Source organism: Cannabis sativa, chromosome 6 (genome assembly GCF_029168945.1).
Source record: "Cannabis sativa cultivar Pink pepper isolate KNU-18-1 chromosome 6, ASM2916894v1, whole genome shotgun sequence".
Classification (NCBI taxonomy): Eukaryota; Viridiplantae; Streptophyta; class Magnoliopsida; order Rosales; family Cannabaceae; genus Cannabis; species Cannabis sativa.
Window position 1 is genome coordinate 6,879,862 of NC_083606.1, and position 21,269 is coordinate 6,901,130.

The 21,269-nt window shown below is 37.7% G+C and overlaps 1 protein-coding gene and 1 non-coding gene across 2 annotated transcripts; one reads left to right on the top strand and one right to left on the bottom strand.

Moving 5' to 3' along the window:
- The first annotated feature begins 1,003 nt into the window (after positions 1-1,003).
- LOC115711743 (small nucleolar RNA R71) lies at positions 1,004-1,111 on the top strand. The gene has a single exon (XR_004010621.2). It is a non-coding gene; the product is annotated as a small nucleolar RNA R71 (small nucleolar RNA).
- A 3,335-nt stretch (positions 1,112-4,446) lies between these two features.
- LOC133039123 (disease resistance protein SUMM2-like) lies at positions 4,447-5,115 on the bottom strand. Its single transcript, XM_061117941.1, has 2 exons — positions 4,685-5,115; positions 4,447-4,555 (listed from the first exon to the last, which is right to left on the bottom strand). Exons 1-2 carry the CDS (start codon positions 5,113-5,115, stop codon positions 4,447-4,449), a joined length of 540 nt encoding a protein of 179 aa, XP_060973924.1.
- Positions 5,116-21,269: the final 16,154 nt, after the last annotated feature.

Here is a 21,269-nt window from a genome sequence, read left to right on the forward strand (position 1 = left end):
CCTCTTCTTTGACAAAATTTCCTTCATAAACTTCACATAACTTGGCATCTGCTCTAGAGCTTCAAACAAAAGGAATGTTAATGTGAAGTCTTTTGAAGACTTCTAGAAACTTGGTGAACTGCTTGTCCAAGCTTGACTTTCTCAGCCTCTGAGGATAGGGTATCTTTACATGATGATCAATACTAATCGGTGGAGACTGTTGAAGTGAAGCTGGGCTATCAGTAGCTTTCTCTGCTGTCGGTGTTGGTGTCGGAACTGGTTGAGCATTTATTTCTACATCTACCTCAACTGGTTGTGGTAACTCAGGCCCATCATACTTCTTACCGCTCCTCAGGGTAATTGCCTTGCAATTTTCTTTAGGATTAACTTCAGTGGTGCTAGGCAAATTTCCTTGAGGGCGGGTTGCTACCTGAGTTGCTAGCTGGCCCATCTGAGTCTGCAGGTCTTTAATTGAAGATCTAGTTTCAGTCATGAATTGGAGCAAGAATCTGTCCGCAAACTAGAACTTCCACCGCAGGCTTGTTGCTGATTAAACTGTTGGTTCTGATTTCTTTGTTGATAGAACCCACTATTTCTTCGGTTGTTATTCTGGTTGAACCCATAATTGTTGTTGTTGTTGTTCTGTGAAAAATTCCCAATGGCCTTAGCTTCATCCATTGGCAAATCATCCACATCTGCTTGGCACTCCGAAAAGTGATGACTTCCTCCACATAACTCACAAACAATTTGGGCTTGCTTAGCTTGCCCTGCAATGATTTTAGTCAATGCCTCAACCTGAGCTGTTAACTTTGTGATGGCATCGACTTCTAACACACCAGCTACTTTCTTGGATTGACTCCTTTCAGTTGGCCACTGCTGGTTGTTTAGAGCCATCTCCTCCAATAGATCATATGCCTCATTAGCACTCTTTCTCATAAAAGCTCCGCCAGCTGCTGCATCTATTAGAGTTCTAGTATTACCAACCAACCCGTTGTAGAAGTTGTGAACCAGCATCCACTTCTCTATACCATGATGGGGACACCTCCCCGATCGTATCTTTAAACCTCTCCCAAGCCTCATGGAGAGATTCATTATCTTGTTGGCAGAAATTATTGATTTCTCCTCTTAGCTTTGCAGACTTCGCTGGAGGAAAGAACTTTGACAAGAATTTTGTTGCCAGATCATTCCATGTAGCAATAGAATTCGGTGGCAAAGAATTCAACCAACTCTTGGCTCGTTCTCTGAGCGAGAATGGAAACAACCTCAATCTAATGGCATCGTCGCTAACTCCATTAACTTTAAAAGTTTCACAAAGTTCCATGAAGTTAGAGAGATGCAAATTAGGATCTTCAGAAGGGAGACCACCAACCGGGCGAAGACTGCACCATTTGAAGGATGGCAGGTTTGATCTCGAAGTTGTTTGCATCCACTGCCGGTGGCCTAATACATGACTGCACTCCCGTCAGAGTAGGGAGAATGTAATCTCTCAAGCTACGGCCATTAGCTTGATCTTCCACAGCGCCTCCATTATTACCATTATTACGCCCATTGTTCCCAACATTATTGTTCACATTGGCAGCCATGATTTCTGATGTTTCAGCAGTTGCTGAAACTCTTTCTTGCCTCTTGTTCTTTCGATTCTTCCTGCAAGTTTTCTCAATTTCAGGATCAACTGGTAATATGACTGATTGTCCTTGACGGCGCATGCACTTAGGATTCCTGAAATAAATCAAGAAAATATTGCAAGAAAAAGGTTAGAAAAATCAGCAAGAGAAAATATACCAAAGTAGAAGTTAGTATAATTTTATGTAATATTAATCTTTAACAATTCCCCCAAGAATCTGCGCCAAAAAACTTGTTGCTATATTTTTAAACGCTACGCAAGTATACGCAATCAAGTAGTAAATCTCACACAGGTGAGGTCGATCCCACAGGGAATTGGATTAAGTACCACTAAATTATACTTATGATTCTATTCGGTAAATCAAAAGCAATTATGATTTAAAAACAGTAAAATATGAAAGAAATTCAGAAAACTTAATAACACAGTTTAAAGTTGAGCAGGATGAGACAATAGGGAGGAGAATCCTGTTGTTGTTTACCCAAATTGTTAATGATTAATTACTATCCTATTCTTGAAGTGAATGACAGATTATGAAATAACCTAGCTCCTTTCAGATCTTCTAGATTCTAAATCACATGTTATCTAATTAATTCCTTAATTAAACTAACATGAAATCAGCATTAAGTAATAATCTACTCGTCACATAAGTCATGTAAATACTTTCGTTTCACATAGAACATTGATTATCTTAATTTTAGCATTCTCAATTCTCACTTTTCAGATTTTGAATTGAGATCATAGAACATGCACAAGGTGATCAATCTTAAACATGAAATTAAACACAAATTAAGATAATTTCACACACAAGAATTGAGGAATGGTAATTAAACATTAACTAGGCAAAACATTAAACAACAATCATCATCCTCCCTAAATGGGAAATTTAGTTCAGAAATAAATCCATAACCATTCCTATAGCAATATTCAACATAAATAAATTAAAGAGGAATAAAGAAAAGAACTGTTGGAGGATGAATTCTGGATCTTCACTTGAATCTCTATGCTCTTCCTGCCGCTCTCAGCTGTGTTTTAGGGTTCCAAATCGCTCTCCCTGACTTCCAATCGCAGTTTTCTATTTATACTTGAAATTTAGGGTTCGATGGACGAAAATACCCCTGGTCCGTACGGGATCTCGCCGCGGCCAAGCTTCCTCTCGCCGCGGCGAGAATTTGCCAATTTTAGGTGCTTTCTGTAAGTCGAATCTCGCCGCGGCGAGCCTCTTCATCGCCGCGGCCAGATATGCAAAAACTCAAAAATTAAGTTTTTCTTCGGCTCAGCACGTCTTTCAATGAATTTCTGCACCCGAAACCTCTTTTACTCCAAAGAACCTGAAAACATAGAAAACAAGCGTAATTCCGTCCCAACACAGCTAAAAATGCACATAAATTGGATCCAAAACATAGGCTAAAAATAGCCTAACACTCACCTAGTCACTCGTGACCAAGGTAGCATGTGTGGCAAGATGCCAACACTAAGCTGACGTGCCAACGCTTCTATCATGCCCAATTCGATACTGTCTGAACAGTCTCTCTCATCGTCCAAGCACTCCCATACGTTCATCGACCAATCCTCAAGGCACCATGCCTCCACGCATGTGGCAGGCCCTCGAGACAAGCCACCAAACTAGTTGCATACATTAGACATCTGTCTCTCTCCAACATGGTGCATCTGTCCCATGCGCGTATGCAAACCAGCCCACGAATGACTACCCGTGTCATCCGTGTTGAGAATCGTGGCCAAGACGCACCACAACATCTCTTGTAGGTTTAGGCCACATCCCGTGCAAGCGGGATACCGACAAGCTAATGGAAACGTACCCGTTAACCTCTGACAGCATTCTTAGACGCATTATCGGGTTGGCCCGATAATGTCCATGAGTATTCCAACTCATGGAGACATATGAGCCCCCTCGTAGTCCTCATATGCCCGCCCTATTAGTCCCACTGACTAGTAGTAGCTCACTTAGCACCAAGGTGCCATGGGGTGGTGGAGAGCTGACACCAGGTACTCCCCCCTTAAAGAACATTCTAAGCTTTTAGCCTTCTACCAGGTGCATATATGATTTTTTCTATGTAGACATATGGTCAAACCATATACCAAATCACATAGTTTCTCACTTCCAATTGCGTCATTGTATTCGTAGACCCGAATAAATAGCGAATACCAAGTCCTGTCCTAATCCGGACAATATTGAAGATACTTACGAAAATGCCACTGTCGTACAAACTAAGCATCAGCATGCCACCAACATGCACAACAACATGCGCCACCACTTGACCACCACTTGGCCAACTTGTGGGCATGACCTAGCTTGTAACGTGCCATCTTGACATGCACATGACATTCTCCCCCACTTTAACATGTCGATGCCCTCATCGACAGACCGCATGCAAATCTTCCTGATCTCGACTCTTAAGCTTACTCCAAGCTTCATTCGAATCCTAAGTCTGCACTTGTCCCTTTATCTTTGTACCCACCCTCTTGGCGACGATCTCCCTCGCCCACTCTTGGACTTGATCAAAGAACCTGTGCCACTGTCGCTATTCAGAACCACCCATGGAGTAGTGCCTCTGCACTAGAATACTTCCCCCAACATGAACTCCTTCGAGTCACTCACAATGTCCCTCCAGTCAACTAAGTAGCCCTTGCAACACTGACCCTGAAGCTAACACCTCCTTTGATAGTAGCTCACTCACCAATTGTCCAATGCATACACCTTTTGACAAGGACTAAGTATGGTGCACTCTTCGGGGTGAGGTTTGCCAAGCAACCGTACCCAACGACACCTACAGAACACACTTCCACTGAAGCTAAGTCTCTCTAAACAAGTCCCTTTGAAAACTTCATACGCCAATTCCATGGCGCACCATCCTCCTATTGGAAATCGAGCAAAACACTCTTATTGCAGGGTAAAATTTGATGCGTCCCACCTGGACGAGGCTCGCAAGCCAACTGCACCCAATGCAGCACTAAGGGCACTCTTGCACAAAATCTCTTAGCGAAGTATTCAAAATATTGGCCCTCCGGCCCTACCACACACCCAGGACTTCATGCAAAAGGCCTCTCTGACCCACTAGATACCTGTTCCTCTGAGCTTCTTTCACGTGGTTAATGATCTTGCACCCGTTTTGATTATTGCTAAAGTGTATTCCAATTTCAAACAGATTTATTTCCTTCCAAATATCATCAAGAATAATCAAAACCTTCACTTGTTTACTTAACTCTTGGCGAAGCTTATCTGCTTTTATGGGTTCGGTCTCAACAGTGTCGAATTTAAAACCAAGATGATTTGCTATTTCACATTGAATTTTTGAAAAATCAGGAGTTTGAGAAACAGCACTATCCATCACCTTATCAAACAGATTCACTTCTTTTGCTTGTCGAGCTATTGCTTTTGCAAGTGTGGTTTTGCCGATGCCACCCATTCCACACAGCCCAATCATCTGAACAGTGGGATCTTTGAGTGCATTCATCACATCTTCCAAAATTCTTCTTCTTCCCTCAAAGGCCATGTAATCTTTGTCTAAAGAAGGAGAAGGATAAAAATACCGGCCATTAAATTTCACGTAACGTTCGATGAAACCATCTATTTTGTTTTTGATCTGTAGAAAGGTGTCCTCATCAATCGTTGCTTTTGGATGGAATGTGAAATAACAAAAGCTTTGGCTTGCACGCTATGCCTCTTCACGCTTTTCAAAGATATTATTCTCTGTTTCACGGAGCCAATCGTTAACCTCTTCATGAATTAGTTCGTGTTGTTTCTTCGACTCAACCTCCCTTGACAATTCATTTCTGTATTTCACTAGTTCTTCTAGTTGTTCATTCAGTGTCTTTACACGCCTTCTGTGAGTTGCATAGTGACAAAGTCGATTTGCCTGTCCAAAGCACCAGTAAATTAGATCTTTGATTAATTCGGCCGCAACCGTCGACCCAATCGATTCGCACATTGGCCTACACTTGTTTGCTTCTTTCTCTGTCTTCTTGCTTTCCTGATTAAGAAAGACTATATATATTAAGCTAATATTTTCTAACCAAATGCCAAAATAAAACCAGGACCAGTACACACACATAACAAAACGAACACTTTTCTGAGTTAACTCTTTCTCATTAGTCACAATACTAAGGTTGTTGTAGAAGTTTTCAATCTAAAAGAGACAAACAAGGTTGACTGAAGCTAACACTGTTCTTTATTATTTTAGTTACTGTGGGTTTTTATTCTTTCGTGGACTGTTGTTGTTTTTCTTGGTCTGTATATGGACTCAAGTTTCAGTTTAATGAATTCGTGTATTTTAATACTTCTTTCATCCAAATAAATAACAAAACAATAATTCAGGTTTAAACTTTATAGCCTAGATTTGTAAACATATTTATTTGAATGTTCTCAAAATGAATTCATGTTTGGATTAAAAGAATGCTCTTAGACCATCTCCATAAGAAGATTTAAAATTACTATTAGACCATCTCCAAGGAAACATGTAAATATCATTATATATTTAGCACAAAAAATAATTTTATAATAAATCTGCATCAAATTTTAGCATTGTACTCCAATACACTATTATAAAATTTGATGCAAAAATTAATTTATATTTTATTAAAAATAAAAAATAATAATAATTCTATCATTTTATAGTAAAATAATAATTAAAAAATTATAATTAGTTTATAATTTAATACTAAAAAAGTAAAAATAGATATACTACTAAAACAATAAAAATGATATAAAATATGTAGTGATACAGAAAAATGTTGTAACAAATTTAGTAGAATATTCCACATTTGATATATCAATGAATGTTTACTCTCTCTTGCGGTCTAACATTCAGGGTCTTATGAATTTGGTGGCTTGTTCAAAAATGGCTGAAACACGATTTTTTGGAATAGCAGAAGGTGGTAGCACCTGAGTACTGGTTTGTTCTTAGATAACTGGAGCAACAGGAGCTGAATTGGGTGGAATAACTGGCGGTTGAAGAAAAGGGTTGACAGTGACTTAAGGTGTTTTATTAAGAGGTAGAGGTGCACAATGTTGAACAAAAAATTTGATGAATGAAATTACTTCTCATTAATTGAATTGCTTAGCATTTGTGCAGAGTATATATAAGATGAGTTAGTTACATTCAGGTATAAGTTAGTTACAAATGACAGTTGTACTAACTAACTAAGTAACAAGATTAGCTAACATTAACAGCCCCTCTCAAATTTAGTGTGGTAGAATCATGAATACTAAGTTCAGACCTCAAAAGAGTGAATTTAGAGCAGCCTAAAGCTTTGGTAAAGATATCAGCTACTTGATCACATCCATCAGGTAAGTGATGAACACTCAGTTGTTTGCTGAGAACTTTTTTCCACACAAAAAAAAAAGATCAAGCTGAATATGCTTTGCTCTAACATGTAACATAGGATTAGTTGACATTAGAACTGTGCTAAGATTATCACACCATGCTATAGAAGGTCTATTTTGAGGGACTTTGATTTCTGAGAGCAGAGACTGAAGCCATGTAATTTTTGATGTTGAGGGAGCCAAGCTTCAATATTTCGCTTCAGTGCTGCTACGGGAAACAATCTGCTGCTTTTTGGAGGACCGTGTAACTAGATTTGGACCAAGAAAAACATAGTACCCAGAAATACTTCTATCATCTGGATCACTGGCCCAATCAGTATCACAATAGCCAGTATATCCAAATTTGAGGGCTTCTAAAGATGAAGACCATGATCAAGTGTGCCCTTGAGATATTTCAGCAGCCTATTAACTGATTTCCAAAGGGACTATAAGGGGTTTTGCATGGATTGAGAGACTTTATTGACAGAGAAAGCTATCTCTAGTCTGGTAATGCATACATACTAAAGTGCACCAACCAAGATTCTATACACATGAGGTTCTGGTATAGGATCACTACCTATAGCTGAAAGTGTCTCACCACCAGTCATTGGAGCAGTTATAGGATTGGCGAATTGCATCTTGGCACAACAGAACATCTGTGATGTACTTCTTTTGAGAGAGCACAATACCATCATTAGTGTAATGAACCTTAATACCAAGAAAGTATTTGAGGGAGCCTAGATCCTTTAATGCAAATTTTGACCGAAGGCATTGTATAAGACCAGTAATTGCAGAGGAAGAACTCCCTGTTATTATTATGTCATCGACATAAACTAAAACAAGTAGTGTGTTGAGGTGTAATTCTGGTGAAAAGAGACTAGTCTGACTTTGCAGTATGAAATCCAAATGAATTGAGAGTAACACTTAGTTTGTCATACCTTGCTCAAGGATCTTGTCTTAATCCATACATAGCTTTGTTTAGCTTGCATACTGGATTTGGGTTGAAAGTGTCTTCAAACCCTAGTGGCTGGACAATGTAAAACAAGTCTCCATTTAGAAACACATTAGTAATGTCCAGCTGATGTAAACCCCAACTATTTGAGAGAGCTATGGTGAGAATGACCCTGACATTAGCGTGCTTGATAATAGGGCTAAAAGTCTCATGAAAATCAAAGCCATAGGTTTAGAGAAATCTCTTAGCAACCAGTCTAGTCTTGTATTTATTGACACTACCATCCGGATTTTCTATGGTACTAAAATCCATGTTTTATTCTTTTTCAAGGTTGTATTCTCATGTTGCATAGCTTAGAACCACTTTGGATCTTGTAAAGCTTCTTTTAAAGTCAGTGGTTCTTTGGATGCAATGTAAACTTTGGGCTTATAGACTCCAACTTTTGATCTAGTAATCATGTTGTGATTGTTCACAGTTGTAGGTGCAGTGGTGGAGAACTTTGATGTTGATAAAGACTCATGAGAGGGTTGTTGTGCGGAAGCAGAGGTAGAGGACAGTGAATATGTGGGAGAGTTTGATGGAGATGGAGATGAATCAGAGATTGTAGAGGACTGAGATGGAACAAAATTGAGAGAGGATGGACTAGATGAATCTGTATTGGGAGGAGGTGAAGGAACCATGGGAATAGGAACTGATGAACCAGATGCAGAAAAGTGTGGTGATGGAGAAGATGTAGATGGAGTTAGAGAATAGGGAAAAGCATACTCATCAAATGGGACATCTCTGGGAAAAGCATACTCCTTTTTAGACTTATGCAGAGAATGGAAAACATTCTTATAAGTTTTCTAGTATAATCCTGTCTTAGGACTTTTTTCGATGCTAATTGTAACCATGGTTTTCCTCCGCCATAAGTGAGGTTTATTAATAAATAATGGGAAGGACCCTGGATAAGTGGGTCTTTTCTCTTTTTTTTTAAAAAAAACGGGACATCTCTGGAAATGTATACTCTACCAGATTTAGCTAAAGATTTATAACCTTTATGTTTGATTCTATATCATAGAAAGGTGCATTGTTTAGACCTAAATTGTAATTTAATTCTATTGTAAGTTCTGATATTAGGATAGCAAGAGCATCCAAATATTCTCAGCTTGGAGTAATCTTGTTTAATGTTGTAAAGGATCTGAAATGGAGAGATATTGTCAATTATAGGTGAGGGTAATTTTTTAATGAGGTATGCAAATGCTCTAACAGCCTCATCCCAAAATTGAAGTGGGAGAGAGGCATGAGCAAGAAGAGTGAGGTCGGACTCAATAAGATGTCTTTGTTTCCTCTCGGCCACTCCATTTTGCTCATGAGTGGTGGGGCATGAGAGTCTATGGGAAATACCATGAGTAAGAAGTATTTTCAAAGGCCTGAAACTCTCCTCCCCAATCAGATTTAAGAGCCTTGATTTTACAATCAAATTCATTTTCAACTTGAGTTCTGAAATTGATAAATGTAGATGGACCACACAGGTGATAGGCTAGTTTTAGGTGCATTTAATAAAGTATTTTAAAGGTGTGTTTCAATTGATTATATTCATTTTGTGCAAAATTACGTTTGTTTTCTATTTATTTCAGGTTTAAATCATAAAATTCATAATTTGAATTGAAAATGAGAAGAAATATGTTAAATGAAATGAATATGATGAATTATCATAGAATTTGGAGTTCTAGGATATAATTAGTGAAAAATTCTAAGTTTTGGATGCTCAACACGTTCCGTTTGTGATCAAAAACCAAGTCTAAAGCTTAAAGTAATTTTTTGACTATGGTGTGCTCACTTTAAGGAAAAATATTGTGAGTAAAAGTTCTAAGTCTCTCTTTTATCTTTCCAAAACATCTTGAATCGTCTAATTCCGAGCAATATTAAAAGAGTTATGGCATAAACATTATCAGTCAACGTATCAAGAAGCTCGCTGCCAACAATCGTGCTTCAAGGGCCACGACACTACAAGATAGTGTCGTGGCACGCCTCTTTTAAATTGCAAAAATTAGGTTTTTTTAATCTTTTTTTAGCTATATAAAATAAAGGCCTCTTTTCAACACTTTTCAATAGATGATGAGTAGCTAAATAGTTATTAGGGTATTTGTGGTGTTCTTCTCTTCTATTTCCTTCTTATGCACTTCTTTAATTTTTATCGATTGTTTACAATGAAGATGAGTAGCTAAATAGTTATTAGGGTATTTGTGGTATAGTTCCTCCAAATAAAAAGGTCTTCGCAAACGTCATTTCTAGAAAGTTATTCACTTGCGGTTGCCTATCCCGGAAGGAGTCTTGTGGAATGATAGTCAAGTACGAAAGGATGTTCCTGGATGACTTTCATGTCCACTCCGGGTTCAGTCTTCAGGACAGCTAGCCCTCCTTTGAAAAGGAGTTTCAGCTGGCTAGTTGTCACTCCTGCAATGGTAGATCCGGATAGTCAACTTCAGTAGTCCATATCCTATCCGAAAGCGTCATCAACAAGTATCCTTGGTCCATGAGTCCAGATGCTCATATATTTTCCTGTAGACTCTGATACTTAAGCTGACGTGGAGACTTTACTCTAAGAGGAGTTGATTAAGTTAGTTATTTCTAACAAACTTAACAACTTCACTTCTTGCAGCCACCGACTTTAGGAACTTGATCCTAAGCCTTTAAATACCACATTGTCCAGTTATTTGAAGACACGAAAGATTGAGAGGGAGAGAGAGAGGTGCAGAGAAAAGAGATAGATTGGGATTGAGTTTTGTAAGAAGAATCTTCTATAGATGAAAGTTCTTAGGTGTAAGTATGAAAGTTGAAACACTTTGTGATAACTCTACAGAGAATCTCACCTCGACTGTATTGTACCTATTATTGCTCAATCAATAAAGAAAGATTTTGGTGGTGTTCCAGAATTGGAGTAGAGCCATAGATCACATCGATCTATAGGACTTGAACCAGTATATTTCATGGTGTTGCTTTCTTTATTTTCTCCATTTATTATTATCTGGTTTTTCATTACTCTGTTTGCCCTGTTTTCATACGATCGTTGTTCTTGATTTAATAATCTCGTCATTGCTAATTGTTTGATTGTTTAGAATTTCATTGATTTAATTTTTCACATTTAGTCGTAATTTTTCCACAAATTAGAGCTTGGTAATCGATCAAGATCTCAGAATCAAGATTCTTTCCGCTGCAATCTTAAAGGAACTTTAAATATCATCAATGGCAAGATTCGAATTGGAGAGATTCGATGGAACTAGGGACTTTGCCCTATAAAGAGAAAGTCTAAAAGGAATCCTAGTACACCAAAAAAGAAACCAAAGGAAAAAGCAAAAATGGAGGAGATGGCATACTACACGATCATCATTTATCTATAAAATAGTATTCGAAGGAAACTCATTGCAGAAAAGACAGCAAAAGGAGTTTGGGATAAATAGGAAGAATTGCACTTAAAGCCATCAATTGCTAGCAAGATTAATTTGCTAAAAATGTTATGCAGTTTTAAACTGATTTCTTCCCTTTTTTTAGATGAGAATATTGATAGATTTAATGAGATTATTGTAGATTTGGCTAATATAAATCACAAGGTTGATGAAGAAAGTCAAGCCATCATTCTGTTGAGATCACTTCAAATCGCATATCAAGAAGTCGATGCAACCATAAAGTATGGCATAAATGTTATTGCCTTGGAAGATGTTCTTGCCGCACTTAACTCGAAAGATCTCGGATTACAGTTAGAGAATGAATCCAAGAAAGAAGTGTATTTTGGAAGAGGAAGATCACTCAAGAAAGTGAGTTTGAAGAATAAACACCATCACTCTCAATCGAGATCGAAATCCAGAGAGAAGGAAACAAGGAAGTGTCACTTCTGTGGAAGGTCTGGACACTTGCAAAGATTTTGCAAGAAGTACAAGGAGCAACAAGGCTTTAACAAATCTCACAAAGGAGATAGGAAGGACTTTCGGCACCATCACCACGGGAAGGATTTTGTTGCAATCGCTGAAGATAGTGACGACTGCTCCACGGACGGAGAGCTGTTCTTTATCTTAGAGTCTTCAATGAACAGTGAGTAGATTCTCGGTTCTGGATGCACTTATCACATGTGTCCTAATCGAGAGTCATTTTTTGATTACAAATTAGTTGATGGAGTTAAAGTTCTAATGAGTAATGATCATTAATACAGGGTCATTGGAACCGAAAAGGTGGCCATCAAACAGTATGATGGCAAAATTAAGGTGCTGATAAACGTAAGGCACACCCCAGGCCTTAGACAAAACCTCATATCCCTAGATGCTCTTGAGGATGAAGGATACGGATACAAGTCCATGCACGAAAGCTTGAGGATCAGCAAAGGTTCTTTGGTAGTGATGAAAGGTGAAACGATCAATGATCTATATGTTCTCCAAGGAAAGAATGTCCCAGTTAGAGAGGCAAGTATGGTGAAAGGGCTATAATCGAATATGAAGTTATGGCATCATAGACATGGACATATTAGTGAACAAGGCCTCAAAGAACCACACAAACAAGGTACAATTGAAAATTTAAATTCTTGTGCCTTACCATTTTGTGAAGCTTGTGTTTTAGGGAAACAACATAAGCTGAAATTCACTCTGGCAAGGAAGACAACCAAAAATGATACTAGAATATGTGCACGCTGACCTTTGGGGGCCATACAAGGTGCCTACTCACTCAGCTAAGCAATATTTTCTTTTAATAGTTGATAATTATAGTCGGTGTGTTTGGACCTACTTGTTAACTACCAAAAATGAGTGTCTGGAACAGTTTAGAATTTGGAAAACTCAGGTGTAAAACCAAACTGATCTTAAAATTAAGAACCTTAGGACTGATAATGGATTGGAGTTGGTTAACTCTGAATTTGACAAGATGTGTCAAGAGTTTGGGATCACTAGGCATAGAACCGTAGTTAAGACCCCAGAGTAAAATGGTGTTTCTGAAATCATTAATTGAACCTTGTTGAGCAAAATTAAATGTTTACTCTTTAGTTTCGAATCAAAAAAACCATTTTAGAGGGAAGTTTTAGCAACCGCAACCTACCTTATAAACAGGAGCCCAAATAGAGTTATAGACCTTAAGACACCTTATGAAATGTGGTACAACAAAATCCCCAACCTAATGCATTTAAGAATATTTGGTTGTACATCATATGTACACCAATCTATAGAGAAGCTGGAACCTAGGTCCGTGAAGGGAACTTTCTTAGGTTATGCCTTAGGAACCAAGAGTTATAGAATCTACATTTCTAGGAAGGGTAAACCAAAGGTTGTGATTGCTAGAAATGTTATTTTTATGAGTTAGAATATGCTTACTTGACTTTCGGGAAGGGTAGTGTGTGTTACAGGAAAAACAAGAAACAAAGACACCTCAAGTGTGGAAGTGGAGTACGGAATGAAGCTCCGAGAAGAAGGTTCACATGCGAAAGGTAGTGTGGAACCAGAAAACAATGCATAAACGGAAGCTGTTGTGGAGTCGAAAGAACAAGATAACGAAGACCAAACAAAGAAGCCAGAAGGGTTCGGACAGAGAGGTCTGGAAGGTTATCAGTTGGCTTGTGATAGAACCCAGAGAGAGATTCAACCTCCGGCAAGGTTCGCGGAAGCAGACATAATAGCATTTGCACTGGCGGTGGTTCAATAGACTGAAATTGAAGAGCCCCGAAGCTATGAAGAGGCAACTTCAGGTGGAAACAAGTCTAAATGGCTTCAAGCCATGGATGAGGAGATCGATTCACTACGAAAAAACAAAACTTGAGTAGTTTTGCTGAAACTGGAGAAGAAGATTGTAGAGTGCAAATGGATTCTTAAGGTGAAAGAGGGAATCAATAAGGATGAACCCGTGAGATTCAAAACCAAGTTAGTGGCAAAGGGTTTTACTTAGGTGGAAAGCATAGACTATATTGAAATCTTCTCACTTGTGGTAAAATACAAGACAATAAAGTTGATGTTGTCCTTGGCAACACATTTGGAGTTTGAAGTTGAACAGCTTGATGTTAAAACTGCTTTTCTGAATGAATTCTTGGATGAAGAGATCTACATGAGACAACCATTTGGGTTTCAGGTGGAAGGGAAAGGAGTTGAATCAGTTTGCAAGCACAACAGATCTCTGTATGTTTGAAATAGTCCCCAAGACAATGGAATAAAAGATTCGACATGTACATGCATCAAATTGGATTTTAACAATCTGCATACGATCACTGCTTATATTTCAAGAATCTGGAGCAATCTACACCCATGCTCTTCTGTTCTATATGGATGATATGCTCATCATGAGCAAGGATAAATTCGTGATCAAAAGTATTAAAGCCAAGCTCAAGAGAGAATTTGAGATGGAAAAGCTTGGGCCAGTTTAAAAGATACTTGGTATCGAAGTCTCACAAAACCAGAAAGAAAAGACTATTAGCTTAAAGCAGTCCAGGTACATCAAGAAAATTATTCAGAAGTTCAACATGGAAGATGCAAAGAGTACATCTGTTTTGTTAGGGGACAGTTTATTTTCTCAAATGAACAATGTCCTAACAGTACGAAAGAAAAAGAAGAAATGAAGGATGTACCCTATGCAGTGGTTCTTGGATGCTTAATGTACGTGATGGTGAGCACGAGACTGGACAAAGCTCACGCTTTAAGCATCCTAAGCCGGTTCATGTCCAATTCGGGCATGGGACATTGGAAAACCCTTAAATAGTTATTGAGATATTTAAAGGGCACATGGGATTATGGTCTGACTCATGAGAAAGGAAAAGGAGAATTGGAGTTAAAAGGGTTTGTGAATGCGGACTACGACTCGAATAGAGATACCAAAAAATTAACTACTTCTTATGTTTTCTTTACAAACTGGAACTGTGTAAGTTGGAAGGCCCAATTATAGTCCGTAGTTACTCTTTCCACCACGGAAGCAGAATTTATGGTGACTACGGAAGCATTCAATGAAGCATTATCGCTTCGGGGAGTTCTTTATGAGTTTAAACAAATCAAAGGGAGAGTGACTGTGTTCCTGGACAGCCAGTCGTCCATCCACCAATCCAGTTTTTCATGAAAAGAATAATCATATAAATATAAGACTCTACTGGATTAGAGAGAATATAGAAGAAAGATTGGTTGATTTAGAGAAGGTCAGAACTAAAGATAATCTTGCTGATGTTGGGAGTAAGGTCTTAACCTTAAACAAGTTCAAGCATTACTTGAACTTGATCAATCTCAGAAGTTAGTATACTGAGATTCCTGGAACACCAACCAATGATGGCTGCATTCTTTCTTCATCATCAACATTCTTCTAATTTGAACTAACTACGTGGAATTTGTGGTATAGTTCCTCCAAATAAAAAGGTCTTCACAAGCATCATTTCTGGAAAGTTCTTCACTCACGGTTGTCATTCCTTGAAGGAGTCTTGAGGAATGATAGTCGAGTTCGAAAGGATGTTCCCAAATGACTGTCATGTCCACTCCAGTTTAGCTAGCCCTCCTCTAGAAATGAGTTCCAGCTGGCTAGTTGCCACTCTTGGAATGGTAGATCCGGATAGTCAACTTCAGCAGTCCATATCCTACCCAGAAGCGTCATCAGCGAGTATCCTTGGTCCATGAGTTTGGATGCTCATATATACTCCCGGAGGCTCTGATACTTAAACTAATGTGGAGACTTCACTCTAAAAGGAATTGGTTAAGTTAGTTATTTCTAACTAACTTAACAACCTTGTTTCTTGCAACCACCGACTTTAGGATCTTGATCCTAAGCCTTTAAATACCATCTTGTCCAGTTATTTGAAGACACGAAATAGAGATGAGATAGAGTTTGAGAAAGAAAAGATTGAGAGGGAGAGAGGTGCAGAGAAAAGAGAGAGATTGAGATTGGATTTTGTAAGAAGAATCTTCTCTAGATGAAGAAGATTCTTGGGTGTAAGTGTGAAAGTTGAAACACTTTGTGAGAACTCTACAGAGAATCTCGTCTCGACTGTATTGTATCTATTCTTGCTCAATCAATAAAGAAAGATTTCGGGTAGTGTTCTAGAACTGGAGTAGAGTCATAGATCAAATCGATCTATAAGATTTAAACCTAAATATTTTTTGGTGTTGATTTCTTTATTTTCTGCATTTATTATTTTTTGGTTTTTCATTACTCTGTTTGCCCTTGTTTTTATACAAATGTTGTTCTCGATTTGATAATCTTGTCATTGCTAATCACTCGATTGTTTAGAGTTTCATTGATTTGATTTTACGCATTTAGTCGTAATTTTTCCACAGTATTGATGGAGATTGTTTGACATCTTTATTTGATTTTAATATGATTTGATTCTTCCCCGAATTTTTTATGTATTCTACATTCGTACTTATTTCTTTTAATTGTCTGGTCATCAATTAAATTCATGATTTTGATACGAGATCTGAGAAGTGAGTGTCAATTATGCCATAGTAAAAGAAGAATAAATTTTAATATGGGATGTGAGTACCTATGTGGTTTGGATAGCTTATAGAGTTTATGTGCCTAATGTCTTTTACATGTTTAAATTTATCACGAAAGTAAAAAATTATTTGCATGAAATTGAGATTTATATATCTGAAAAGACTATAAATTACTTGAGTAAACCTACTATTTCATAGAAATTGGTACTGAGAATTAAATTATATTAGACCATAATAGATAAATACAATTGAAATCAATAACCCTAGTTCTAATCATTGTTAATTTACACATTAATTTACTTGCTTTTTATTTTTATTATTTTTTCAGTTTTAATTTTCTCTTAAATTTTGATATAGCCAAATAGAATTAAAAGTTTAATTTTAATGTACTTAACTACAATCCTTGTAGGATCAACCTCACTCTAGTGAGTCTATTACTTGTTAACGAGATGTATACTTGCGTTGAAAATACCACAACAATAGGTCCGAATGTATTAGTTGTAGAGGTTTAGTGTACTATGTTTCAAAGTTAGGAAAATATAATTTGTGAATTTTACCTTGACAGCAAGCAATGTAAAAATCGAACATGATTTTATTAGCATTGGGAAGATTACATTGGTGTAATACATTCTTAACAAGTTTTGGAGATGGATGACCCAATCTACCATGCCAAAGAGAAAATGTGAAAACATTAGAAGTAGGATAAGCTACATTTGTAGACAAATATACTATTATTAATAGTAAATGCAAATGGGAGAGAAGTGTCTTTTGAATGGCAAGGAGACACATAATTAGAGTTGAAGGCATACATGCCATTCTTAAGTTTGCCTTCCATCAGAACTTGGTGAGAGACCTGATCCTTCACAAGACAAAAATCTAGATGAAACTCAAAGAAAACATGATTATCTTCTGCGAATTGAGATAGACTGAGGAGATTTCGAGTGATTTGGTGGACATGAAAAAGATTATTAAGAATAAGAATTTGAGGATTACGAGAGGTTTCAAAGAAAGTCTTACCAACATTATTGATAGGGAGTCCAGCACCATCACCAACATGAATTTGATTTGTATCATAGTATTCCTGCTTTTGCATCAGGTTTCGCTCATTGAATGTAAAATGGTTAGTGGCACCAAACTCTGGGTACCAAGCTGGATCAGTCACTGTGGTAGCTGAGGCAGGCATAGTCTGCATTTGTTAGGGACTTTTGTCCATATTTCTAGCACCAAGACTTGGAAAGTCCATGTTGAATCGCTGGTAGCATTTGGAGGAGACATGACCAACTTTGCCACATAGCTGACAAATAGGTCTGGAGGTGGATTGAGCAAGAGAAGGTCCACGAGGATTACTGAAGGATGTTGTAGATGGTGAACAAAAATTACCAATAGTTGAACTCCGAGGACTAGTAGCATAGAGATTTCAGTAAGGAGCTCGTGGGGACTGAGAGAAATTTCCACGATTCGTACTAGTATTTGATTGATGAGACTGATCTGAGAAGGAAGTGCAATTCTCAAATGCATCTCAATTGTAAGCAGGATTAGTAGAGGGAGCAGAATCCAGATCTTGACTGTGTTTCTCAATCAGATGTTCTTGAGCCAAAAGTAGCGACTATATTTTTCCAATGGTGTAATCTTCATCGCATAATTGATCGAAATGATGAAGATATCGTAATCTTGTGGTAGACCATTGAAGATTGCACAGATGTGTTCTTTAGGCGTCAAAGATTGGCCATCAAATCCAAGAAGATTAACCAGAGACTTGACACCAAGGAGATAATCGTTGATTTGGATCCTTTCTTAAAGTTGTGAACCTGAGTTTGATACTGATTGATCTTGGCTGCAGACTGAGATGCAAAGTATTGATCGAGAATGTTCCAAACAACATAATAGGTTTCACAGTCAAAAATGCGCATGAGTATTGTATCAGGCATGGATGATGACAGTCAAGCATAAAGTAAATGATCTTGTTTAATCCATACAAGATAAGTAGCATTGAGAGTACCAATTTGTTCATCGGCTTCAGTGAGAAATCGCCGAGGAACAAGAGGCATTGCCGAAATAAAATCAATGAGATCGTGACCTTGAATGGCAGCAATAACTTGAGGTTGCTAGAGAAGAAAGTTTTGATTGTCAAGTTTGACTGACAATTTAGGAGAAACTTGAATAGGTGCTGCCATTGGAGAAGCTTGAGGAAAAGAAGTGATCACCAAGTGAAAAAAAACTAGGGACAAAATAGAGAGAAAAATAGATTTGATACCATTTTTGAACAAAAGATCTGATGAATGAAATTACTTCTCACTAGTTGAATTGCTTAGCATTTGTACAGAGTATATATAAGATAAGTTAGTTACAATCAGGTATAAGTTAGTTACAAATGACAGCTGTACTAACTAAATAAATAACAAGATTAACTAACACTAACACACAAGGTTATTGTTGAACGGAATACAGATTAATCAATGGACAAGGTCATTTGGAGGGATGGAGGCAGTAGTGTTGTTCGTAAAATTTGAGGTAGAAACAAGATTAGCAGATGGTAAGGATGGCCTAAAATGAGTTTGTTGTCTTTCAATAGTTGTTGCCCGTGCAAAAGGAAACACATTTTCATCGCATAAGACATCCCTAGATTTGTATAGGCACCCATCTTTAGCCAAACACTTGTAACCTTTGTAAAATAAGCTACAGCCTAATAACACACAAGGTATAAACATCTACATTGAAGTTTGACTTTATTGTAAGGCCTAAGATTAGAATAACACAAGCAACCAAACACACGAAGAGTTGTGTAATCTGATTTGGTGTGACATAAAAGCTCAAGAAGGATAGAAAAATTAAGCTTTGGTGTTGGCATTCAATTTATGAGAAAAACAGCAATGTGATAAGCCTCATCCCAATATCTTAGGGGTAAGGAGGCTTGAGTAGGGTGAGACCACTTTTAACTATGTGCCTATGTTTATATTTAGTAACACTATTTAGTTCATGTGCATGGGAAAAAAAGACTATGCACATAATCCTCCAAAGAACCTTGCATGTGCGTATTGCAGAGTTAAGTTTATATTGCCCGATGTTAGCCTGATTGAAAGCAGTGTATTCACGGAGATTAGTCCATATTTGAGAAACAATATCACAGCCCAACATCCTCACCAATATCTTTTCGGACATCAAAGAAAGAAGCCAAGATACAATAGCACTATCCTTGTTGTTTATGATCTGTCACATGCAAACCAAATTCACACGTGCAAACTAGGAGTTAGTTAGTTGGTTGTTCGGTTTTGACAGTTAATTCTGTTAACTGTTAATTTTTGACAGTTTTGCATTTTTGTCCTTTTTATTTTTCAGCTTGTATAAATAGCTTGTCAACTCATTTTTTAGTTAAGCCTTGTACATACTCTCTAATTGTAATTCTCTCCAAGATTAATAAAACAATTCAAGATTATTCAATCTGTTCATCAATTTTGTTCATTAGTTCTTGACTGGTTTTGTACCAACATTGCTGGAACATTGCTGCAGCATTGCTGCTGTTAGTTGTGTTAATCTTTGTCTTTAATTCCTAGTGTTCAATCTCGATTGCAAAGGTGATCTTCGATCACAACAAGTGGTATCGGAGCAAGGTGTTTAGCTCAATCAAGATTGGAACTCAAAGACATCAAGAAACTCAAGAAGATGGCTGCAGCAAGATTTGAAATCGACAAGTTCAATGGAACTAATGATTTCGGGTTATGGAGGATTAAGATGAAGGCATTGCTTGTTCATAATGGAATCTCAGAAGCAATTGATGAAGAGAGTCTCAAAGAAATTGAAGATGAGAAGAAGAAGAAAGAGATAGAAACCAAGGCACATAGTGCCATTCTTCTCAGTCTAGGTGATGAAGTCCTAAGGGAGGTATCTAGTGAAGACAAGGCTGTTGGTTTATGGAACAAACTCAGTTCCATATACTTGAAGAAGTCCCTGGCAAATAAATTGTATTTGAAGAAGAGAATGTACACTCTTAGAATGGATGAGGGGAAAGATTTGAGGAATCACCTAGATGAGTTCAACAAGATCACTCTTGATCTCTGCAATATTGGAGTGAAACAGGAAGAGGAGGATCTAGCAATTATACTTTTGAGTTCTTTGCCAAGATCCTATGAACACTTTGTTGATACGATGCTTTATGGTAAAGAAACTCTAACAATGTCCGAAGTCAAGGCTGCTTTGAATTCAAAAGAAATTCAGAAGAAAACAGAGGACAATCAAGGTGAAAATGGAGAGGGTTTGTTTGCTAGAGGAAAGACACAAAAGAAAGACTTCAAGAACCAGAAAGGAGGCTACAAGGGAAACCAGAAAACAAAGTCAAAGGATGACTCGAGGGGAACAACAGACAAGAAGTGTTTTTACTGCAAGAAGGAAGGCCATTTTCGAGATGAATGCTTGGCTTTGAAGGCCAAACTTAAGAAAGAAGGCAGAAAGAACAAAGAGAAAGGAGAAGCTGATGTTGTAGCAGATGGCTATGAATCTGCAGATGTATTGGTGGCCTCTAATGCAGATTCTGGTCATGAATGGGTTCTTGATTCAGGATGCTCATTTCATATGTGTCCAATTAAGGAACTGTGCAATGATCTTGAAGAAAGAAAAGGATGAACAGTTTTTCTTGGAGACAACAGGGCCTGTCAGATACATGGTACTGGATAAGTTATGCTCAAAATGCATGATGGTATCAAGAGGAGGATTCAGAATGTCAGGTATGTACCAGACCTCAAAAGAAACTTATTGTCAATTGGTGTACTAACTGAAACTGGTTGTAAGGTTGAAATTGATGACAAGTTTCTTAAAGTCATGAAGAATTCCAAAACAGTGATCAAAGGAGAATTTAGAAATGGACTCTTTATCATGATTGGTGAAACTGCCTCTGGCTGTGTCAACACAGTTTCATCTAATCATGATATAGATCAAACTAAATTATGGCATCTAAGGCTTGGCCATGTAAGTCAAAGAGGTCTG